This window comes from Lynx rufus, unplaced genomic scaffold (assembly GCF_022079265.1).
Source record: "Lynx rufus isolate CCGP_SWC_20201006 ecotype Redwood Valley unplaced genomic scaffold, mLynRuf1.p SCAF_4, whole genome shotgun sequence".
NCBI lineage: Eukaryota > Metazoa > Chordata > Mammalia > Carnivora > Felidae > Lynx > Lynx rufus.
In genome coordinates, this window is record NW_025814856.1 from 97411723 (window position 1) to 97435952 (window position 24230).

Below are 24230 nucleotides of genomic sequence, written 5' to 3' on the forward strand. Positions count from 1 at the left end.
ATCTTTTTGCTTTTAACATACTCTGTATTAATTTATAGATATACATAGCGTAAGCATTTCACATCATTTTGGCACTGTGTACAATTCTACGGAAAGCTGTGTTGTTTTTCAGCCCGTACTATAATAGCACAATAATGTCTAGAATATTTAGCAATATTTTATCACATTTGTACTAGAGCTGCCTCAAATACTCTGTTTTCCATGTTTGTAAACGAAAATAGGAACACCACTACATAAACACTGTGATTGAAAAAATACCTTCTTTTCAGTTCCTCCTTTACATTCAGTAAAGGAGACTTAAGCCACTTTAGTATCCAAAATACATTTTCACTGAAGGAATATAATTTTTCTTCGGGTGCACTAAATATGTAACCAGAACAAATCAAGTTTTTGTTTTCCCACAACTAGATCACCTCTGAAAGGCAGTGGCATCAAGGACATAGATGAGACTTGAGATTTGGAGGGTTTTGGTGGATCTCTTCATTTAGCACAAAACTAAATGATGGTGACTCGGATTACTGTTGCAAATTCACAAATGAATTTCAGGTGCCAGCAATGATAACTGGTTTATTCAGGGATTTTTAAGGATTTTATACTGAGGAAGTGAAGAGAGACATGGGAATATAATATTGGGTTTTCAGAAGAACCTCTACTTTCATTTTAAATGAACTGGTGGATGGTCAAACTTGTAGCAGTTACTTTTCCTCCTCCTGTCTTGCTAATAGCAGCAAACAAGAGGTCAACTACAAACTGATTTCTAATTAGCCCTACTGAATCTTCCCGGAAAAGTCGGAGATCTTGTTAAGCTTTGAAGCTGGGTGGAAGGCAGTTAATGGATTTATATGGAGTCTTTTAATTACCAGTCTTAAACAAATTTATCTTTTACTGCTAGATAGCACCCAAGGGCAAGAGGTAATCTGCTTTATAAACCTTAGAGTGATTTGCTTTATAAATCCTGGAGCTTAGGAAAGTGGAAAAGTCTCTTTAAAGAGAATATTCTCTTCCACTAGAAATTATATTTTTGGCAGTTTTTTGAAAAATTTAGTGATGGATTCTTTGTGACCTCCCAGTGTATAAATGTCAAGGACCAAAGCATATTCAACATGAAGGCCAGCTCCTAACAGCAGTTAGACCTGTTCGGTGGACAAGATTATCCAAAACCAAACTGAGTGTACGATATTAATAAACCAATTAACAAGGTGGCCCATCTAATGTTTTGAGCAAATTGACTGTAAACTTCTTTTTCATTCAGAGCATTACACCTTCCTGCCAAATGCAAGTCTGTCCCCCGACATTCTTAGTCATCTCTATATTAGAAAGCCACTCGGTCTTGCAGAGGTCATGTAATTTGTGCGGTTTACATTGTGTGGATGGTAAAACATCTGAGTAATATTGGAATTGGTTGAAATAAAAAAATTAAAAATCAGATCCATAGCCAAATACAGAAATATTCTAATTCAAAGTCTAGAGTTAAAAAGAAAAATAGTGACCGTGATTTTGATTTTTCAAAGTTATAAATGGCTCAAGATTAACAAGGAGCACCCTGTTTCTGAACTAGGTCAATTTAGTTGTGTTTCTCTTGGATACTTTGCTTGCATTACTATGACATCTGCATCTCGGTCCTAGATGAAAGATGGAGATCACAAGTGATGCAGTGGGAGACCCCATTCCTAGACTGTCTCCCACAGCAATAGTACCAAGGATAACTTTCTCCAGATTTACTATGGACAAATTCACTTAATAATTCTTCACGAATGATATGCTCAGCTCCTGGGAGGATGGGGATCACTTTAAACACATGGTCTGTCTGTCTCCCAGGAAATGAAGGCTCAGTGATCACGATGTAAGCTTCACATTCAAGCGGATGACTCTTGCTCAATGATCTCCAAAGCGATGACCTCCGCACCCTCCTCGCCCAGGTTGTTGGCGGCTTCGTTCCTCGGCTCCTGGTGGCAGATGTAAACCGGGATGTCGCCGGCTTCAGCTGCGGCTGCGGCAGCGGCTGCAGCAGCGGCTGCAGCGTTGGCAGCAGAGCGGCGGGGGTTCCTGCTCCCCCAGCGCTGATCCCACTGGGTTTTGAATTGGGCCCAGTGGCGCTTCACGGTGGTTTGGACCTGGAAGAGAAAAGGCGACCTTGTTTTGGTATAATTGTCAGAAAGGACCTGAGCGGTTTATGAGTGGGCACAATTCTAGGAGCTCATCAGAGGTTAAAGGAGATCGAATCGTAATTCTGATCCAAAGGACTGTGCAGGATATGCTCTGGTTGGGGAACATACCATCTTGGCAGAAGAATTTACAAACTGGAGAAGTGAGTTGCTTGCCTAAGCTACCACTGGCAAGGTCATTTGCTCTTATGAGTAAAAGTCTGTTCTTTAGCTCTTCTACCCAATCAATGAAATTTGACTTGGTTTCATACCCAATATGGTATACATGTCATATCAGAGGAAAAGATTTTGAGAAGCTTTTATCTGCTACCACCTCTGGTAAGGCAGAAACTTTCATCTAAACCTACACATTATTGGTCATGATGGAAACCATTGCACAGTTCTGGGTTTTATGATAATGACTTCATACTGTTGATTGGCTTGAGAGCGGATGTGCAAGGTAAAACTCTGGTTAATGGAGTGACAAGCTTTTAAGAATAAAATTTCAATCTCTTTCTATTGAGAAACTTCTAGTATGTAAATAAACTCATCAAACATACTTTATAAATATGATAAACTCTATCTTGAGCACAAGGGAGAAGGTGCTAAAGTCAGAAAGTTCTAAATATGAAAATTACAGTAAGCATAGCTGAAAACAACACAGACGATAGTGTTGCTTCCCTAGCTCTGCTTTCTACAGAACTGAATTCAATTTAGTAGTTAAGTTAATCTTTTCTGTTGTCTTCTAGCATACAGTGCTTACACATATGCTCCAAAGACTGTGCTCTTTGGGTTTGAGTTCCAGTTTGTTGACTCCATGGTTGTTGTTGTTGTTTTTTTCTTTCTTAGGCTTTTCTCCTTTGTAAAAAGGAGATCATGACACTAATTCAGAGTTATGAGTAAGATTTATTGGGGTTATTTAAATCACCTAGTATGCTACTGGTGCATAGCAGCAGTAATTCCCTACTTTTTCTCCTGTTCTGTCCCCACGTTGACTCCCCTCCTATACCCACCACCTCCAAGGATTTCCCAGTCAATGTGGCTGGATTTGAGAGAGTCAAGTGTCTCTCTTAATATTATCTAGCACTTAATAAAGACCTAGCTCTTTATTAAGGCTATTTGCTGGTTGAAAACTGATTCATGTAAGTGTTTTGCCTCCTATGGTTGTAAGCAAATCAGTAGAAGAGGTACAAATGTCAGCTGTAATATATGTATAGAGAGAAAAGGATGGATTGGAGCCATGGAAGAGATACAGGTGAGGAAGAACAGAACAGTAAAGAAGAAAAGCAGTTAGGACAGTGCTGAATAACTGAGTATTGACTAGTTTGTTAACCCTCTGAGACATTTCTGTCTAGAGGTCAAGACACAAAGAGAAGACGAAGCCTGAAAGATTAGGTCCGTTTATTTCTAATTGAAACGATATACTCCTTCACACACTATGGTTTCCTGCACTCAGCTAGTGCCATTCAAAATAGCAGTAGGGAGACATGCTCCAGATAGGCTGAACTTGATCACGGTTATTCTTTTCAGAAGGAATTCAGTCCACACCCTAGGTGACCTGAAATCTTGGCCTCGTCGGTTTGTCCTTTAGCTATTTACCAAAAATGCCTCCATTTCAGTCACTCGGCCAGGCACAGATAGAAGGGATTCTGGTCCCGTAAGAGCACTCAGACACCAGGAACAGAGCTGCCATCAGGCAGAAGTGGAAGATTCCCATCCATCATTCTACTGCGTTTGCCTGAGTTGGCTCATCTCTCTGCCAAAGTGGTTTTAAGCCACTTATTGCTTTGACCCTGATTCTCCAATATTAACAAACTGCTGGTCTGTCTCCACCAGCTATATGGTTTCTTCCCATCAGGCCTCTGTTCACTGTGTTCCCTCTGACTGGAATGCCCCTCCCCCCACCCTTCACTAACACCAAAACTTGTGTTTTCAGGACTCAATTCTGTTTCCCTGGAAACTTTTCTTAACCCCCTAATACAGAGTTAGGAGTCTCTTCTGTGCTTTTGTTGCACTTATTCTCCATTCATTATTGCTCTTGCTACATTATATTATAATGCTTGGTATGTCTCCCTCTCCTCGTGTGTGTGTGTGTGTGTGTGTGTGTGTGTGTGTGTGTGTGTAGTGTCTATTAAGTCTAGGTCCTTAAATGTTTTAAATGCCAGGTTCATAATCTAGGAACCATCAAATACCCTGTGGAGGAAATAGGAAATACATTGTTTCAGCATATTTTTGGAGAAGCGATGTCCCCAGACAAAGGGAACTGATAGTTTTTGTGGATTCAGCATCTCTCAAATACCAACATTGTCTTTATAGCTAAAACTTACACCAATATTTAGAGGTATCCAAGGCAGACAGTGTAAGTTTAGAGTGAGTTTGTAAAAGTGCCAGCAGACAAAAAAAAAAAAAAAGTCTTTGTTTTTCCTCACCTGTTCTTTTAAAATAATCCCCTTTGGAGTGCCCATGCATTTTAATGAAGTACCCTGCGTAAATGAGGCCAAAGGGTTTGAGACCCATTTCATGTTTTTAATATTATTATTACAGAAATGTTCATAGCCTTCTATAATTGCATTCCTGAATTATAAACCTGTTCTTTTGTGTGAAGATGACAATCTGCTTCAATTTGTAAACCACACATATAAGAATAGGCCCTTAACAGGATGTAAAAGACACTTGAATAATTATAGTTTAATAGGGCAATTATCTCCTACAATACCACAGGTTAGGCTTGATGCTGCTTTGATCACAAGAATAAGGGCATTGAATCTGATTGAAAAAAACAGGGAGACTTTTCATTGCTCCTGAAAAGCATCAGAAATGTTAGAAGAGGCCAATGGGATAAATATACAAAGTTTGAATTGTATAAATTCATCACTCATTCTAAAAGCAATTAACACAGATCACTTTACATTTTCCCTAATTATATCAATTTATTTATTGCCACCTTTAAAAATAGAGCCCTGGACTGAGGGTTTGAAGACATAATTATTGCACCTGGCTCTATTATTAACCATCTGTATAAGGCTGGTACATTTGGGCCTCAGTTTCTACATTTGTGAAAAAGAAAATCAGGTTGCAATCTTCATGGTTGGACTTAAATGCTTTTATCTTTGGCCTTTGTTTTGCTTAAATTCAGTATAAGCACCAGCAGTTATATACTGTTGAATGGAAGGTGGGATTTCTCCCAGGGAGTTTTGATTCAATGGATGAAAAGATTTTCAAAACTCCTCCCTCATGTCTTCCCTTGTTGATGCCACAACTGAATAGACCTGCTGCCATCTAAATTTAAGATTAAAAATCATGAGTTTTAAAAACACTTTAAATCCACTGGGAAGTTAAAAAGTAACTATATGATGGAACTGGAGAGTGTGATGCTAAGTGAAATAAGCCATACAGAGAAAGACAGATATCATATGGTTTCACTCTTATGTGGATCCTGAGAAACTTAACAGGAACCCATGGGGGAGGGGAAGGAAAAAAGAAAAAAAAAAGGACGTTAGAGTGGGAGAGAGCCAAAGCATAAGAGACTGTTAAAAACTGAGAACAAACTGAGGGTTGATGGGGGGTGGGAGGGAGGGAAGGGTAGGTGATGGGCATTGAAGAGAGCATCTTTTGGGATGAGCACTGGGTGTTGTATGGAAACCAATTTGTCAATAAATTTCATATTAAAAAAAAAAAGTAACTATATGCTTTAAATGCTTTTATGACTTTTTGAAGCTGGATCTCTATTAAATCCTGTTAATTAGATGCTGAGGGGGACTTCTGAATATTATTCATAAAGTTGCCACTGATATTTTTTTTCATCCTTTGGGAGCATTATCTTTACTAGTCTTTATCTTACAGAATTTACATGTTTTACAGTTTGAGGTAATTGGGTACTGCAAGATTATAAGATCAAGGTTTTCTAATTCCCTTTCACTACCTACTTTCCTATGTTTGGGGAAGCTTCCCTGTTCTAGAAGACAGAAATAAATAAATATCATCTATAATAAGGTTAATATTTTTGAAAATATTTAACTATTGTGTTTCTTAAATAACATTACTCTACAACCCTCTCATTCATTAAGTGAAGGTCATTCATTGCTTGAAGAACAAATTAGATTTTGTCTAGAGTAGGTTCACCAAGTGTATTCTCTGATCAGCATCAGCATCACCTGGAAAATGGTTATAAATGCAAATTCTCAGGCCCCATTCTTGTCCTACTAAATAGGAAACTCTTCTGGTTGGGGCCAACCACTCTGTGTTTTAACAAATTTTCCAGGTGATTCTGATGCACACTTAAGTTTGAGAACACTGGTCTGGAAAAACAACAAGAAAAATCATTGCTTAGCTTTGAGTCTCCAAGCTGACTTTCTTGAGTCTCTAGAAGGACAAGCTTTGAAAACCAGGTTTTATGGAGTGAGAGAATTTCTAAATAGAAAAGTTTACCTTTGCATTGAAGTGAAAACCTTACTGCTCTGAAAACAGAATTTTACTAAAAGCCATAGTACAGAGAACACACAGGATGTGACATAGGGAGAGTTCCTTGCAGACAGGAAGGGGAGTGGGGAGCCCAAAACCCTTCTAAGCCCCAGAGGAAGAGAAGAGAGAGATACAGAGACACAAAGGACCTTGCATTTCCCTTCATGGGGGAAATACCTGGGGACATGGGGAGAAGAAAGAAAGCAGGAATAACAGAAACACCCCAATATAATAAATCTTGCTCTTATGATTTTGAGAGCACAGTTCTAGATAAAGAGCACAGTTCCCCATAAAGAAGTCCCACATTTGGCTTGGTACCATGTCCAACTTGGTGCCTGAGCAGTGGCTATGACATTAGCTGAAGACAGATTCACAGGCCCTTCTCAGTGTGAAGAAAGGAGGCTGACTTCCCAGGCTCCTCAGGTGGCTCCTCAGAAAACTGGTGTAATCAGAACAGGGGCAGGGCCTGGTCAAGGAGACTACAGAGTAAAATGATCTCTAGGGTCCTCAGTAGTGAGGGGAGCCACCATGAGTTTCAACAGGGGGTGCTAGCATAATGTCAGTTTTCACACACTCCAGTCTTAAACCGAAATCTTCCTGATCATGCTAGTTTGATCTACAAACTATTTTAGCCATAATGCATGGACAATAGCAAGAAACATGAAAAAGGGAGAACATTCACTGTGTTGTTAGTGCTCTCTCAATTTTTAAGCTGTGGCTTGGAAACATTTGAGTATCTTTATAGCTGTGATAATCTTTTTGAGGTCCCTTAGATAGTTAATAATTTATTGAAGTTGGATGGTCAATGTCCACACTCTTGGAAGACTTGTAGGAACTATTTGATCCATAAGCACGCTCTCATGGTTACCTCCTGATTCCTACTACTGTAATTCTCCAAATTCCTTTCCTGCTTCTAGTCTTTTCATCCTATCTGATCCATTTGCATAACAGGAATCGCTGATAACATACAGATAAAAAATAAAAACGAAAACCTCAATCTTCATAATCTAACTGACATATTAACCCCGGAAATCTCTTAACATTCTGGTAGGCAAAGCCCAATCCCAACTCTGTCTCAGATGCAGCTGCAAGAATTTCCTGCAGGTTCAAGTGCCCTGCCTGTGTTTCAGGTTGTTCACAGAGGGCCTTGCTGAGATCCACAGGCCTAAAATTCATGGGGCTGTGACATTACATTTGACACAGTAAACAATTTCTATCTTATTAGAAATGTCACACTTGTAGCTTCTCCTGGTGAGAGAATCTTAATTAAAATGGAGACAGTTTCTTTACTTCAAAAAGCAGAGATAACATACTCAAATGAACTAGAAACATTCAATTGTTCAGGAGCACTCCTCGGCTTGCTTTCTATGCCTGACACTCCCAAGACAGCATCATGGTTAAAACATAGTAAGTACTGAGGTATTTTTACAAACGCATGCAATCCTCTAATGTTTTCAAGGCATGCCCCTTCTGAATATGGTTTTTATATTAGCCCTATATGGGTATTGCTTTAGATGGGAAAACTTATTTTGTATGGCACCTGTAACAACTCAGAAGACAGAGACATACATTCACAGAAACTGACTAAAGATAAGGTGACCTAAGCCCTATTTATTTTTTTATTAGTTTTTGCTATTCTTCAAACAAATGAACAACAACAAAACAAAACAAAACAAAAAACAAAGGAAGAAAGACACTTTAACAGCTGGCAGCAGAAAGATGTCTTTTCATTTCTATCCCAGGCCTTCAGTCTAGCCCATAGCAATAGTGAATACATAATATATTTTTGTTGAATGAAGGAATGAGTTTATGGATGAATGGACGAAGGGAGGAATAAAATGTACCAATTAAAAAGGAGAATGAGAATGACAAAAATCCCACAATGCAATGTTGAGGTTGGAGATAAATAATAGGTCACAAAACAGCAAAATATTATAGGTGCTCACTATTTAACTGAAGAAATAAAGAATGGAGAATCAATTAAATATTAATTGATCATGGTTAGAAAACCATTCTCGTTTGTAATAGAAAAATAATATTTTTGTTTATCTCTTAACAAAATCTGATTTGCCTTGGTATAGAATTATTCTTAATAGGAATTAATGTAAAATTATAAAAAATAATTGTGCATTAAAATTCATGTGGTATATAACTAGAGAACATATGCCAACAAATCTCCAGGGAGGAATCCTAGACATATTATAGAGCAGTGGAAGATGCAGTTCATTTAATTAAGAATCAGGAAATTTGGGTTCTAGTCACCGTTATACAATATACAACTATGACTGTGACATTGTGCGAGTCACATGTTCTTCCTGGAGTGTAGACTTCTCACCTAAAAAATGAGGAAGCTTACAAACCATGTTTCTTGAAGCTCTGGATATTCTGTGGTACAAGTTTAAGCAGCTCCACTTTTTTTTAAATTCAAGTATAATTAACATATGTGTTGGCAGGATTTCATTCTTTTTTATGGCTGAGTAATATTCCATTGTATGTATATGCCAGATCTTCCTTATCCATTCATCCATCAATGGATACTCAGGCTGCTTCCATATCTTGGCTATTGTAAATAATGCTGCTATAAACTTATCTCTTTGAATTAGTGTTTTCATTTTCTTTGGGTAAATAGCCAGTAGTAGAATTACTGGATTATATGATATTTACATTTTTAATTTTCCAAGGAGCCACCATACTGTTTTTCCACAGTGGTTCCACAAGTTTGCTTTCCCAGGGACAGTAAGCAGGGGCATTTTTATGCTTTACAGTTGGGGTCCCAGGAGAGATTTCATTGGAAGAAAGGGAACTCTGACTAACTCCCCCCACCCCTGAAAACACTGGCCATATGGATCTCTAGATTTTACTGATCTAAATATTCAGATAATAAATTACTTATTTGAGAATGCTTTTTTGAGTCTTAACTTCAGGGTTGTTTTCAAAATGTCGAATAAGTGATATGACACCGGCACCAAACAATGGGAAGAAAAAAAGTGATGAAGCAGGACAAATTGGCTGGATATTGGTTTTGCTCTAGTGAGCAGTTGGGTTTTCCAAAGGAATGGGAGCATGACTTCTCCTACTATGGGAATCCAGAATAGCTTTCACTATTCCTGCTCAAGGAACTGACTAACTTAAGGTGCCATCCAAGGAAATCAGAACTTAGCTGCCTGTCTGGATAGTATCTGCAATTGTACCATAGAAACACAGATAAGATGCAGCTTCAAGTAACGGAAAAAACATGATCCCTCAAGTCAGGAAACCCTGCGAGGTCAACTGTAGAAGTGAGAGCAAATGAAATGTGTACAGAAATCCTTTGGGAACTGTAAAGTGCTGGCTTTATATAAATGAGTGATGGTATTATGTGAAATGCATGCTTACCTCGTTGTTGCAGAAGCAGTAAATCACGGCAACGAAGAATCCCTTAAAAAAGGAGGAAAAATAGAATTGAAGTTATTTTTGTGTGCATTATGTTATTTAGGAATCAATATAAATAGCCTGGAGAGGAACATTTCACTGTTGCAACAGCAAGTGAAGGCTCAAGAAAAGACAATTACAGCACTCATATCCAGTGTTTTATTACAAGAATATTCCATTTTAAAGGGATATAGCTTCCAGCTTGGGGTCCAGTGGAGGCATTTCATACTGATATAAACATGTGCTTCTCTACCCTGTGTTTTCTTGGCATTGGGGACTATGATGATAGAAATCCAGGTTGGGAAACTGACTGACATTGGTGATGTTGATCTTCAAAACTCCCCTTCATGAAGGAAAAACAAATGTGGCCCTCAAAATACTGGAGAGGGGAAGGAAAGGTTGAAAGGATGGTGGGAATAGAAGTTCTGTCCTCAGTACTGTGCAGTGGGCCCATCCCTGGACAAATATTTGTCCTTAGGAAGATTTGTTCTCAAAGCTCATACTCCCTCTATTTCCTTCTTCAGTTTTGGGATTCAAAAAAAGGGGAAACAGGCAGTGAGAAAGACAGAAGCTGTATCCCTTCCAGGTTGCATACATTTGAAAAGGTCCTTCTAATCATATATGAGGCCTAGAAAATGGTTCACCTTATGTCAACTAGCTGAGCAAGTAGTTGAATAAATACATTATTGGCTTCTTTACCTGGAAATGGATCAGAGAGTGCATCAGGTAATCATAGATCTTCCCAAGCATCTTGTTGGATGGCCTCCAGGGAAAGACGACAAACTGGATTCCCAGCAGGGGCACCAGGATCAGGGTGGCCCTCACAGCCTTCAGGTACATATGCGATTCTGCCTCTTGGGTTTCCCTCAGTTTGCTCACGAGCACGCGGACGATGTTGAGCAGGAAGAAGAAATTGACCTGCAAAGATATGATGTTTTGAGGAAATCATCTATGTCAGTACTACTGAAGGGTGCCCACTTTCCTCAGTTCTTGTTTATTCCTGGGAGCAGATGTGACCTCTGCAGGACATGAGGGATGGCCTGTGACATGGTGTAATTTGCTAAGCATTGCTGGGAACATCAGTATGACCAGACCCTTTCAGACCTGAATTAACATTTCTTTTTTTTTTCCAAATGAGAAAATATTATTCCTGCATATATAAATATATTAAGTTCAATTCTAAGGAGGGTGGTTTATTCTTTACTTTGATTTTTACGTTTTTACAAAGGAGCATCATAGATGACACTTTTCGATCTTCCTTTTTGGTCATCGCATTATGAAGATTTTCCCTGTAGGCAAGACTACTTAACCAAGGCTGAAATGAGGACCGAGACATTTATTTGTAAAGTATTTGTAGTGGAGACAGCGAACCCAGCCTTCTTTTCTCTTTCATAACATCTTTTTAAAGACAATCACTTCATTGAGGTATAATGCACATTCAGTAAAATGGAGATTTTAAGTTTACATTCCAGAAGTTTAGAGAAAGGTATGCACCTATGTAACAACCACTCCAAATAAGAAAAGAGCATTTTCATCACCCCAGAAAGTTCTCTCCTGCTCCTTTGTGGTCAACAACCCCCTCCCCTCCACCCTAAGCAACCACTAATTTCTATTACCATAGAAGTGGAGTATTATATAGTATGTACTTTTTTTGTGTGTGTCTGGCTTCTTTGCTTTGACATATTATCTGTGAGATTCATGCATGTTGGATATATTAACATTTCATTCATTTTTATTGCTGAGTAGCACTCTATTATATGGGTAATACAGATAATTTGTTTATTCATTCTACTGTTGATGGAAATTGGCATGGTTTCCACAATTTGACTATTATGAATAAGCATGCAATGAATATTTTCATACAAGTCTTTGTGTGGACATATGTTTTTGGTTCTCTTGAACAAGTACCCAGGAGGAGAACTGCCTGTTGACATGATAAGCATGTATTTAACTTTATAAGAAACTGCCAAACTATTTTTCAGAGAGGTGGCTTCATTATATGTTCCCTCCAGCACTAGATGAGAATTCCAGTTGTTCTCCACCCTTGCCAACACTTGGTATGGTCACTCTTTTTAATATTAGCCATTCTAGTGGGTGCCAAACTACTTTTGGCTATGATGATTAGTTTTGAAACCAAAGTTGTTTTTAAAATTTAATTGATGATTTATTTTTAAATGATTAGAATGATTCTTCAACCTGGAAGAGAAGTAACACGATTGCCCCCAAAAAATTCAGTAAAGGAGAGAGACCTTTATTAACAAATAAACTCTTACGAGGTGTTGGAAATATTCGAGACCTACATCGGTGGGTCTTTGTGAGGACTGTCAGGCTGGTAAGTACATCACTGCTCTGGAGGAGGGCAGAAGAAATTGGCTTTGGACTAGAGACACTGGTTACTAATGAATACTTCTTCAGTATGGGAGCAGAATATGGTGTATGGCTCAGACTGTTTTTATTTTTCTCATTCGTACCCCAGGAAAACACTGTCTTTGAGGTTGGTGGGAAAACTAATGTCTAAATATTAAATTTGGTGGTTCTGACACTGGTCACCATATAGTAAACGTTGGGTAGAAACAAAGAGCTTGGAAATAGATGCAGATGGTCATACTCTCCACTACCCCAACTTCTTACTAGCCTATGTGATTTGGGGTGAGTTTACTTGAATCTTTGGGTCTAGTTTTCCTACTGAGTAAGGGTTGCTTTTTGAAGGGTTGCTGTTAGAAACAGCATGGCAGCGTATGAGAAGTGCCTGAAATACGTTAAGTGTCTGCTGAGAGGGAGTTCCAATGATGGCTCATGTACCAAAGATGAAATGAAAGATGGTTTTGTTTGGCAGAGACCAGGGGAAAAGGTGCAGATGGACTCTGCGGTTTTTCACTTTCTTTATCAGAAACATTTTTTATCATTCCTCAGCCCGTTGATCTTTACTTTTAACTAGAAGCATTTAGTTATAGCATTGTTTAAAGCAAAGTTGTAGCATTGAAAACTATATTTTTGTTATTGTGGGTGTAAAAATGAACTTATGCCCTTTCCCCAGTTGTGTTAAATGTTATTTTTTTCACTTGAAGACCCTCAAATAAAGTTGTTACAGATTATCTCACTATAGATTATCATTAAATTAGCCTAATTTTGAAGTTCGAATACACATGCTACATAGATCCGTCTTTACAGAAATCCTCTCAAAGAGGTAACACTTAATAATGGATTTAAAAAGCAATTCTCGACAACAATAACAAAATAAATAAAAAAGCAATTCTCACCACCAGTGCTGCCATGACGGGGCCGTGGATGATGTAAAGCAAATGGGTTTCCACACTCAGCCAGCAGCTAAAAAAAATAAAAAATAAGAAAAAAAATAAGGAGGGAGGGAATACATGAATATAAATGCATTTTATTTACAAATATGTTCACTTAAAAACGATCAAAATACTTACTTGTCATTGAAGTACAGCGCCCGAGTAATAGCATGGATAGTGGTCGGCACCAGTGGGAACCCTAAAAATGTGAGAAAGCAGAAATCACACCTGGTGTCTTGTCATAAGCTACAAGTAGGGTTGCATGGAAAATGGTAGTTTATCTTCAAAAACAGTGGCAAATTTTAATGTCTCTGTCAAAATATTTCCCTGATGTTTTTGCACAAAGTATTGTTGGTCAAACCAGATAAAAATGCTCTTGGTTAGAACATCATGTGTTTTCAGAATTTGGTTAAGAACATTTCTAGGTAATTAAAAACCTTGTATGAATTATCCAAGATGGTAGGTACATTATTACTCTCACTATGACTATTATATCATTGTTGTCTGTGGTGGTGATGATGATGATGATGACGACTATTAGCTGAGACCAGAAAGCTCTTCACTGAGTGTGAACTGGATTCTGCTATAGAGAGGAGTTGGGTCACCATGGAGGGAAGTGACCTGGGACAGCTTATGGAGTCAATCACCTGATTGCTCTGAATGCCTCGATGATGTTCATAGTGGTTTTTGTAGGTTTCTTGTGTTTTTGTCTGTTTATATTACATGCATTGATCATGTTTTCTTTCTGTAAGAATACTTCAGAGCAGTACTGGATTCCCTACCCTCTGTAAGTTCTAGCTGCAGAACCCTTATTAAGGCAGCTTACCATCCACTTCCCTGACTAAACTTGAAGGGCTAATAAAAAACAACTTTGAATTTATAAATGGAACAATGGAGGTCGTGACTGGCAATGCATTCTGTCAGGGTACATGTTTTCAAAATCATTTTTCATTCTATCAGTGTAATCTAGAATAAAGTTGTAATTCTTGTAAAACAAATTTTTTTTTTCCTCAGAGGTACCCCTGCCCAACAGAATATTGTTTGATTTGGTTGAGACATTTGTGGGAAGACTTTTTAAAATTATCATCAGATTAAGAAATGTATCTGAGAAGTGGGTTAGACCTCCACACTTTTTTTAATTTTTAAAGAATGCTTGTTTTTGAGGGAGAGAGACAAGAGTGTGGCCAGGGGAGAGGCAGAGAGAGAGAGAGAGACAGACAGACAGACAGACAGAATCCAAAGCAGGCTCCAGGCTCTGAGCTGTCAGCACAGAGCCCAATATGGGATTCAAACTCAGGAACTGCGAGATCATGACCTGAACTGAAGTCGAATGCTCAACCGACCAAGCCACCCAGGTGCCCCTAGACCTCCACACTTTTATTTTCTGTGAGTTATATGCAAAAACAGCCTCAGCTCCTTAACCCATGAAGCATATAATTCAATAGGGCTACTGATTAAATGCTTGACCTGGGAGAACTTTGAGTTAGACTATTTGCACAAAATATAGTTGTATTTTATTCACAGCAGTTATAACATAGCATTTCCCCACTTGGGTTTTAAAAACAGAAATTCATTCTCTGGATTTATTCTGAAACTTACGTTTTAGAATTAAACAGCAGAAGAAGCATATGGAGATCTCACTCTCACCACATCATTTTGGAGAGAGGAAAATGTGTTCCTTAGTGTACAGAGGAGCATAGACCCCATATCTGCTGATTCCTGGTGCTCTTTGCCTTGCTCTAGCCACTGATGTCTCTTTTATGCAGTTTGTTTTCTCCTTCCTCTTCCTCTCATCCCCCAGGGCCCCAAGAGCTGTAACAACCCTTCCTTCCACTAAAGTTGGTGAGAGTAAAAATAATCCTTTCTCCCTAGGATTCTTTTTCTAGGGAACTAGATAAATTCTGTGTGTTCATTGTAAAAGTCCATGGGGGGAATTCCTTCTTTGATTTATAACAAGAGGAGAACCAGCAAGGCGAAGAATCAATTTGAAGAGGGTTGTAAAATAAGTGACTTTTCTGAGAGCTAAACTTCACTATTTGAAACTGCTTCAATTTGAGAGAAGTCAACTAGTAAGTGGCCCTGTGCAGATTTGTAAGGGAGTAACCACCAAAAGAAGCATTCTTTCACTTTCTCTTGTAGAGAACTGTACTACCAGGTACTTTTCTCCCAGAGGGTGATGTTCATTATGTCTCTTATGATTTTTAGGATCTGTTCCAGATCCTGGAGTGGTAATATTATTCACAGCTGAAATGAATGGATGGGGTGTGCGTCACCTGGAAACAAAGTTAGGTCTGAGGACATAGCTTTCTGGGGCTAAATCTTCGCTGTTCCACTTTCATACTCTTTTCAAAGCACAGGTTATGCCTTATTTCATGGCATTGTAAAATTTGGGCTCTATCATACTGCTTAGGTGTGAAATAATTTCAAAAGGACAATAAAAGTAACATCCAGTGGAAATGCCTTCTCTGCTCCATTAAATTCTTTAAAGATTCTGTGACACTATTTTTCTGGAGAAGTCATTTCAGTTGCACTTTTACTTGTTTTACCCCGACCAAAGATAATACTTGCTAAAGTTCTAAGACAGAACTATTGCTTTAAAATGCATCATCATGGTTGTCTCTCAATTTTGTTCTTAGAGATGGTAAAGAGTTTGGTGGAATTATGGAGTGTGTGTGTGTGTGTGTGTGTGTGTGTGTGTGTAGGGGGAGAGAAAGATAGATTTATGTCTGGCATGCTAAAAAATAATTACACTTTAGAACTTTATTGGTTGACTATCTGTCTTTCCAAACATCTATCTATGGGGAAGTGCAAATCCTCATGCTTTTAAATTGATGATTCTATGCTTACCTTACTGAGTGCAATGTTCCTTAGGATTCCACTTCAATCATTCTGATAAAGTTTTAAGTATTTTCTGATTAAGAAAGGTTAAGGTATTCCATAAACATTTTACTTATATTTATTCCTTTCTTTTTGATACAGCTGAACAGCTTGTTCCTTTTTCCCCTTGAATTGTTTATGCGTGTTAAGCAGATGTCTTCATCAAGCTGTCTCTGATGATGTCAAAAGTTTTATAACTAATTCACAATGCATCAGTATGGAAAGAGTAGTTATAAATTGTTCCTTCCAGGGTGCCCTCATCTCTGCTGAATGTCACGGGCAAGAATAAATTTATAGCCTTTTGCTTCCATGGAAAATTTTCTGAGTATGGCAGATAGATGTTTTTGAATAGTCAAAACCAGTACAAGAAATATGCCATAAATTTTATGTCATTGGAAATAAGTAAAATACATCAGACAGAAATGGTGTGTGTGTGTGTGTGTGTGTGTGTGTGTGTGTGTGTGTGTGGTAGGCTGGGAGTGTGATGTTATTTTCAGGTCTTCGGTTGGAAGGCATCTATCTGACCAGCACCAATCATTATTATTGTGATGATCAGAATTTCTTCTCGGGGCATTAAACTGTATCCAGTTGATTCCTGGTATGATCATCTTTGGAGGACTAGAAATCTCTGACAAGGTATGTGTGAGGCTGAGAAGGTCAGGGAAAGGTAAGATCAGCCTTCTGTGGAAGGACACAGCTAAAAGAAAAACATAATAAAAGGCTATTTTGACCTTTGTATTCTGACCCGTTTTGAGGACAAGGAAGAGTAAGAGAACCTAGCACTTGATGTGGGACTGGCAGGATAGTCACAAACTTTCTTTCTAATCTTTCTGGATTTTGTAAGTCACAGAATGAGGGGAGCATGAAGGAGTAGCCCACAGGATGAGGTGGTTTGGGGTGTATTCTATATGGGCTTTCTAGTTCAAAAAAACCCCTCTCCCATTTTTTCTGGATGGGTCACCATCCCCAGACATGTCTGCACTATGTGATTAATATCCCTTTCAAAGTCTTTGACCATGGTTTATTGAACCATGGCTGGCCCCCTAACTTCAGCTGAACCAATCAGATTTTCTTGTCCTGCTATTCACAATTGGGACTTAGAGACGAACATCTATCTAGTGTTTCTGTGTACCTGGAACAGAAAAATGCGAGCTCGGGAAAATTTGGGGTGGCTTGTGTTTACCACGAGGACTGGGGGAGCAGAGACCCTATAGACATCTATGTCTATGTTCTGTAGACAAAGAGAAGTGTTAAAACATATACTTAGAAAAAAAGAGACAAAAGAGAGGGAGAGTGTTCCTGGTCTTCTGGTCTCAGTGTATAGTTCGTTCAGTAGCTGAGCTGTGTTTCAGATCTTGACTTCCATGAGGTACTCTAGATTCTGATAATTTCTCTCTTTTTGTTTAAATTAGAAAATTGTATTCTCTGTTACTTGCAACCAAAGTGTCATAGCATTATTAGCTCAACAATGAGACTTCCCAAATATCTGCCCTACTAATTCACCATTATAGACTTATTCCATTGGTTTTGGGTCATGTGTTTTGTCAAAGTCCATATACTCCTATTGGGGAGGGTGTTATAGAAACAAATATTGCATAGGGCCAGTCCTGGTGTAGATTATAGAAGATTTTAGGTCACTTATATGACTTCCCAGACACATTTCCATACATTGGTGACAATGCCTGTTGAGTAGGGGTTTAAATACAAAGGGTCATGTTGTTAGAAAGCCTTTGGATTATCTTTTCTCCTCATTAAATTTTTCCTCTCTTATCAATATTTTTTGGGGTCCCCCAAAATGCTGCATTAAAGGGCAGGTTTAATTGAGGACAATCCATAGCCCCTGCTCCAACAGCCATCGTCACCCTATTAGTGGAGAATAAGAGTAAGCCTTTAGCTCTACAGTCAGGATCCTCCTCTGGTCTGGGAGGTTCACAGGATGTGTCTTTTTTTGATAGCACTGCATGAGTTATTGTCCCAAAGCTTTTTCCCTCTTCCTGCCTCACTACCTACCCAGTTTCCTTCCACCAGAATGAGTCATATCTTAGCATACTTGGTGAAGGGGAGAAATTTTAGAGTAGCCTCATGGACCTCAGCACCCTTAGTCAATATGTACAGAAGTGACCATGGTTTAAGCAATGAACCAGAGGCTTTTCAAAGTCATTGCCATGCACTGTGGTGTCAGGTGGCTCCCCTTGGAGTCCCATGGAATTATTTGTGTCTATTGTTCAGTGGGGCTCTTCTACCTGACTTTTTACTGGAGGAGTTGTTGATGGATTGCTAAGAAGGAATGTTTTTGAGGAAGGGGAGTGGTGCCTGGATGGAGGAGATACAGAATTCAAAATGTGAGACTCTCTACAAACAGGTGACAAATAAAACTGAAGGGAGGATCTAATCATATCTCTCAATCAGAGCATGTTTGTCTGTCTGTTAGCTGGTCTGTTCCCACAGAAACACATAATCATACTCTTCCTTCTCTGCACTGACCCCTGTGCTGGCCACAGTCCATATGAACTTGTTGATGGGCTTCTACCGAGCTCTCTTGGAGACTGAACTCCTGCCCCCACCTGTGTCCCACCATTCCTCACAAGACCTAGGACCCTGACTCTTCTCTGAGACCAAGAGTAGAAGAAGATTGTAAATATGCAGACAGAAGGGAAGGTGGCTGGAAAAAATACATACCCCAGCCCAAGAGATAATACCAACGCAGGTGTTGCTCCTCAGTGAACACAGCCACCACGATGAGTGTGTGCAGGTAGATTCCCTCACAGAGCATCCAGAAGTAGTTGCATGCCATCATGTACTGGTGAAAAAAGTGCAAAATCTTGCAGCTCAGCTGTCAGAAAGAAATGGAGAAAGTCAGTGGAAGACACTGGCAACGGTCTGACAGTGAACAGAGGGTAAATGCGAAAATGAGCCAAAGTATTAACATGCAGTCTGCAGGGCGTCTCCCCAAGGATCTGTGGACACGCGCCACCCTCTATATCCACAAGTCAGAATGATAGTGTGCAGAGCAGTAGTATTACAGGTAAACAGCCATCCAGGGCGATGGAAGCCTACTCCTCAAAATGCTCTTTTCCTATTACATTCTGGTGACTTATATAGACTAGAGAGGTTGATTTCCCTGCAATGTTTCTGAGGCCTATAATTTTTGAGAGCATCCAAGGCTTTTTCACGTGGCATTTATGGCCCTTTTTCTGTGGCCAGTGAGGCAAATAACCCAGAACTTGTTAGTGATGTTCCTAAAGTTCACTGATCTGTTGGTGAGGTCTCGTTAGCAATACAGAGGAGAGAACCAAGTGATACATTTCTCAAAAATGAGCCAGGAGCTATGCTGAACCCAATTGATGTGAGTGATTTTGTTTTCATATGGGAGGCTTAGCTTCTATACTGAGATCCAAACGTTTGGTGCACAGAGATTAGGATAGCAATCTTATTTAGTACTCAGTGCAGATGTAGGAGCCATACCTCTGGGGGAATCAGAGCAGCTGCATAGTGTTGTCTGTAGAGAAATAATCATTGCTTCAACTGAATAACAGAATACCCTAAATTATTTCATAGTCACCTTTAGAATAGGGCTTTTCATCTTGGCACCACAGATATTCTGGACTGGATGATTTTTGGTTGTGCTGGCGCTGTCCTATGCGTTATGCGTTATTTGGGTATTTAGCAGTATTCCTGACCTCTGTCCACTAGATGCCAGTAGCATCCTCCACCCATTCATGAAATCAAAACTGTCTCCAGACATTACCAAATAGAGGAAAATGCCCCTGGTTGAGGAACACTACCCTAGATACCTAAATACCTAGAGTATTTAGTGGTGTTTAACTCTCTCTAACAACAATGGCAACAACAACATTTAGCATTTAAGACTTGGGGCATTAGAGATGATTATCTGCATTATTATTTTACCAAATGCCCTGCTTTACATATTGCATTTTGAATCTGACCAATTTTGGGCCTTTTTTCACTAAGTAAGGTAGTCATAGCATGACTGTCAGTACTATAGTAACCTTCTTAGGACTACACGTTTCTATTTAATGTATAGCAGTAATAATTTATTTACTGACAATCCAATGTGCTCAGTCCTTTTGGGACTCATAGAACATAGGGAAAAGCCAGCTGGGGCCACAAAAAGGCAAATACTGCATTTTCAGAGATAGAAGCAACTTCTGATTCTGTCCAAAGTGGAACAGTAATGCAGAGAATTCAAAACATCAGGTAACCCAAAAGTAATTAATATTTGGCTTAGGAAGGCACTGGCTTTTTTTTTTTTCCCATCTGAATGGCTTCCTGATTAGAATTATTTAATTTTATATTAGTTTGTATTTGCTACGCAAATACTTGCTATATGCACACGAGACTCAAACATATATTTGAAATAAGAAATTCAGTTGACTCTCACTACTCTTATTTAAAAGCCCTATACCTTCTGGGTCAAGAATTCCAGTGGAGATGTTTTGCCAGCCGCCACTTGTGGAGGAAGGGAGAGGAAGAGGATGAATATGACAGCCCTGTGCAAAGATGTGGTTCTGTGTCATCCACAGCAGCTTTGGCTTCAGGTTTTACATACAGTCAATTCTCATTACTCACAGCTAGTTATGTTCTATAAAGTTGCTGCAAAAACTGATTTAGCAAATGCTGAGCCATTGCTCCTAGGGGAAACACAGGGTTAGGTTCCTATAAGCCTCTGGTCAAAATATTTTCATCAGCCAATCAATATCTAACTTTGTTTTATATGTTTCTGTTTAAAGACACCTTATTTAATATATATTCTTGATTTGTTAACATTGAACTTATGACCAACAGCACTATAACTTCTGCCTGAGGGAAACTCATCTAGCATACCTATTTTTTCTGTAAGGTGTATCACAGCCAACTTGTACTTAGGAATATGACAACACTTTGGCACTATGCTTGGGGGCTATTTTAAGCAGTGAAATCACCCAACAAAAGCAACAAAGTGTGAAAAACATGGCATTTAAATAGACCATGAAAAGGACATTTATGCTATGAGAGATGAAATAAGAAGACAGAGTGTTGCCTTGTTCAACCTCAGCTGGGAATGTGTACATCAAGTGACTCAGTGTTTTTTTGCTACTCCGTGCATATCTGTAAATGGCCATGAAAGCACTGAGAATATGGATTTTGGAATTATAAATAAATTTTAGCAAGTAGGCAAATTTGCAAATATGGATCTGTCAATAATGAGGATCAATTATATTTGGGTTCAGGGTAAGATATTCTTTGGAGGGCAAATGGCTCAAACGTTCACAAAAATTCTGAAAATGACCAGTCTATTATTTCCCCCCCCAATGTATCATGGACATGATTGGATATATCTAGATGATGAAGTTGATTATTAAAATTTTATAAAATTGGTCACCACTTAGGTCAGTGGTTCATAACTAGGGTTGTTTATCTGTATCACCTGGGGGACACTTACAAAATATGCATAACCAGACCTCATCTCCCTTCTGTATTTTCAAAATATTTTAGGAGTTTCTAATGTAAGTTCCTAGTGAAGAATCATGTGCCTGAGATATTCAAGGTCATTCTGTTGCATTCCACAAACATTTACAGAGCACCTAATATGAGCCAGGAACTATACTAACTCTGTGAATATCAAGATGAATAAGGTGTAGTCATATTATCTCTGACTTGATTACAACCTTTCCCTCAAGGATGGGGTGAACCAGGTATTCAACAGACAGACAGGGCTTCTGCTGAGGGTTAGTGCTTCACATCATTCTGGGATAGTTTTCTGCTTAGCAGAATGAGGTATTAAAAGATTCACTCTGAGCTCAAATAAGCTAAATAGCTTTTTGGCTATTTTTTCAGGCTGTGGTCACAATACTATAATTTTGGTTAGAGTAATGATTTCCAAAACTGCAAGACATAATCTATATTCAAATATAACTAGATCACTCCCAAGTAATACAACAAATGTTCCAAGCCAGAAATGTGTGGAATTTGTGAATTATTTTCTATTTTATTTTCTTCATTAATATGGACTACAAAGAGATAATTCTACTGTGAATGATATGCATTCTAAGAAATAAAAGCAATAGTATCTGCTTTGGCTTCAGATGAACTGTTATCACCATTTAGTGTCATTATCTGCTCATAATTCAATAGAACATAAAATTTGTTGAGCAATAATGTCACTATCAAGGGAACAGATCCTACAGTTTTCTTAATTGGGTATACTCATCAGACAAATCTATGTTTCCCATCAAATAGCATGAAGATATTTTATAGTACTGTGATTAAAAATGGAATTGGAATTGCAGAGCAGAAATTTTCTTTAGTCTAATAAATTAAGTCAGCCTCAAAATCCTATAGAAGATACTCAATTGTGGATTTTGTTCCAATTGTATATTTCTTTTTTTATGTTTATTTATTTATTCTGAGAGAGAGAGAGAGAGAGAGAGAGAGAGAGAGAGAGAGAGAAAGAGAATCCCAAGTAGGCTCCATGCTGTCAGTGCAGAGCCTGACCACAGGGCTCTGTCCCATGAACAGAGAGATCATGACCTGAGCCGAAACCAAGAATCAGAGGCTTAACCCACTGAGCCACTCACGTGCCCCTCCAATTTTATCTTTCAACACACTTAAAATTCTTCCCATATGTATAGCATGGGAAATATTGTGTGTCAGTGTGTTTAAGAACCATTCAACGGGGGAAAGAATGCCTCCATATGAAAACTGCTTTGGAATTTTTTGTTGTTGTTTTAGAAAAGACCAACCTTACAACAGGTAGTCAGTGTTTTTGAGATGTTCTATTGTGCTGGGACAGGGGAAGGGCTTTGGGTTGAGAAGTATAAAGGAAATCAGCTATTGCTCCATGGAAGCAATGCAAGCAACAGTGGGTCACAACCTATATCCTACCTTTAAGCCATTGAAAAATCTACCACGAACCATTCCTGATACCATTTCCCCTACGGGTATGTTACCAGGTCTAAAAGGGAGCTAGGGAATATCATCTTGCCTCTGAGAACTTATTCCACCATCTTCATGATGTCTGAAATGCCACATAATTTCATTTCTTTAGCTTACGATTGTTTTCCTTATTAAAATGTCACACCTCTGGAAAGGATTGCACATTTTAATCCTATCATTTATAGAAAATTTAGAGTAGAAGAATTGAAGAAATGAAAGGGAAGGAGGGTGGAGGATACTAGGAGGTGCAGATTTGGAATGTGGCATAACAAATGCTTATTACTCTTGTGCTGGAGGAAGGCATTAGGCTGGAAGATTACAGCTGCCAAACACAGATCCTACTGCCAAGAAACTTAGTGTCTTGAAGGGCCAGGGAAGGGCTGCCAAAGGTAAGCTTTGTCCACTGGAAACCTTTGGCAAGGGCCAAGCCAATGCATACTTCATTCTCATAATACATTTTATATGTGACCAAAAACTCTCCTCTTTTACAAAAAAAAAAAATACTTGGAATTTCTCTCTTTCATTGATAAAATGGAATATCAGGTGAATAGGTTCAGCTTCTATATTAACTCTGTCAAGTCGAAGTTGGCAAGTTTATTCCTAAGTCGTGTTTTAAAGTAGAAATAACGTTTGCAGTAGGTTCAGAGTGATTTTGAGTGATTAAGCATGATTATTTATATTTCCCTGAAGCTTCTAAAAATGTTTTCTCATCAGTTCATTTTAGCACAGAAGGAAGGGTGCAAAGTTATATTTACTTGAGCCAGGGAAGAGGAATCGATAAGCAATCTCTAGATAATTTGCTTGAAGGAAAAGACATTAAAAAAAAAAAAAACCCTGAATAAGAAGGATTTGTGGCCTATATTGGTTAAATTTACCAGGTTAATCTTTTATTAAATTTTACTCAGTGGTCATTTAGATTACATATTGAGTAAACATGTAATTACTGTTAAATATGTGTCTGCCTGATCATCTTTTTGTCTCTGCTGTTTTTTCTATCTCTACCCACAGGATTTAAACCCAGTAATACTTATACAGTAGGTGAGCAGTAGGTGCTAATTAAATCTAAATGAATATGGCTTTGGATAGTGTTTATAATGTTGTTCAT

The 24230-nt window shown here is 38.6% G+C and overlaps 1 protein-coding gene across 1 annotated transcript in view; it reads right to left on the reverse strand.

Moving 5' to 3' along the window:
• Nucleotides 1-1856: 1856 nt before the first annotated feature.
• Nucleotides 1857-24230, reverse strand: part of CALCR (calcitonin receptor) — a 59429-nt gene continuing 37055 nt past the window's right edge. The window contains exons 7-12 of the mRNA XM_047097332.1: nucleotides 18869-19022; nucleotides 13451-13511; nucleotides 13277-13343; nucleotides 10716-10934; nucleotides 9981-10022; nucleotides 1857-2114 (exon numbers count right to left, since the gene is read on the reverse strand). Coding sequence (XP_046953288.1) covers nucleotides 1857-2114; nucleotides 9981-10022; nucleotides 10716-10934; nucleotides 13277-13343; nucleotides 13451-13511; nucleotides 18869-19022 — 801 coding nt within the window. The remainder of the gene's footprint in view (nucleotides 2115-9980; nucleotides 10023-10715; nucleotides 10935-13276; nucleotides 13344-13450; nucleotides 13512-18868; nucleotides 19023-24230) is intronic.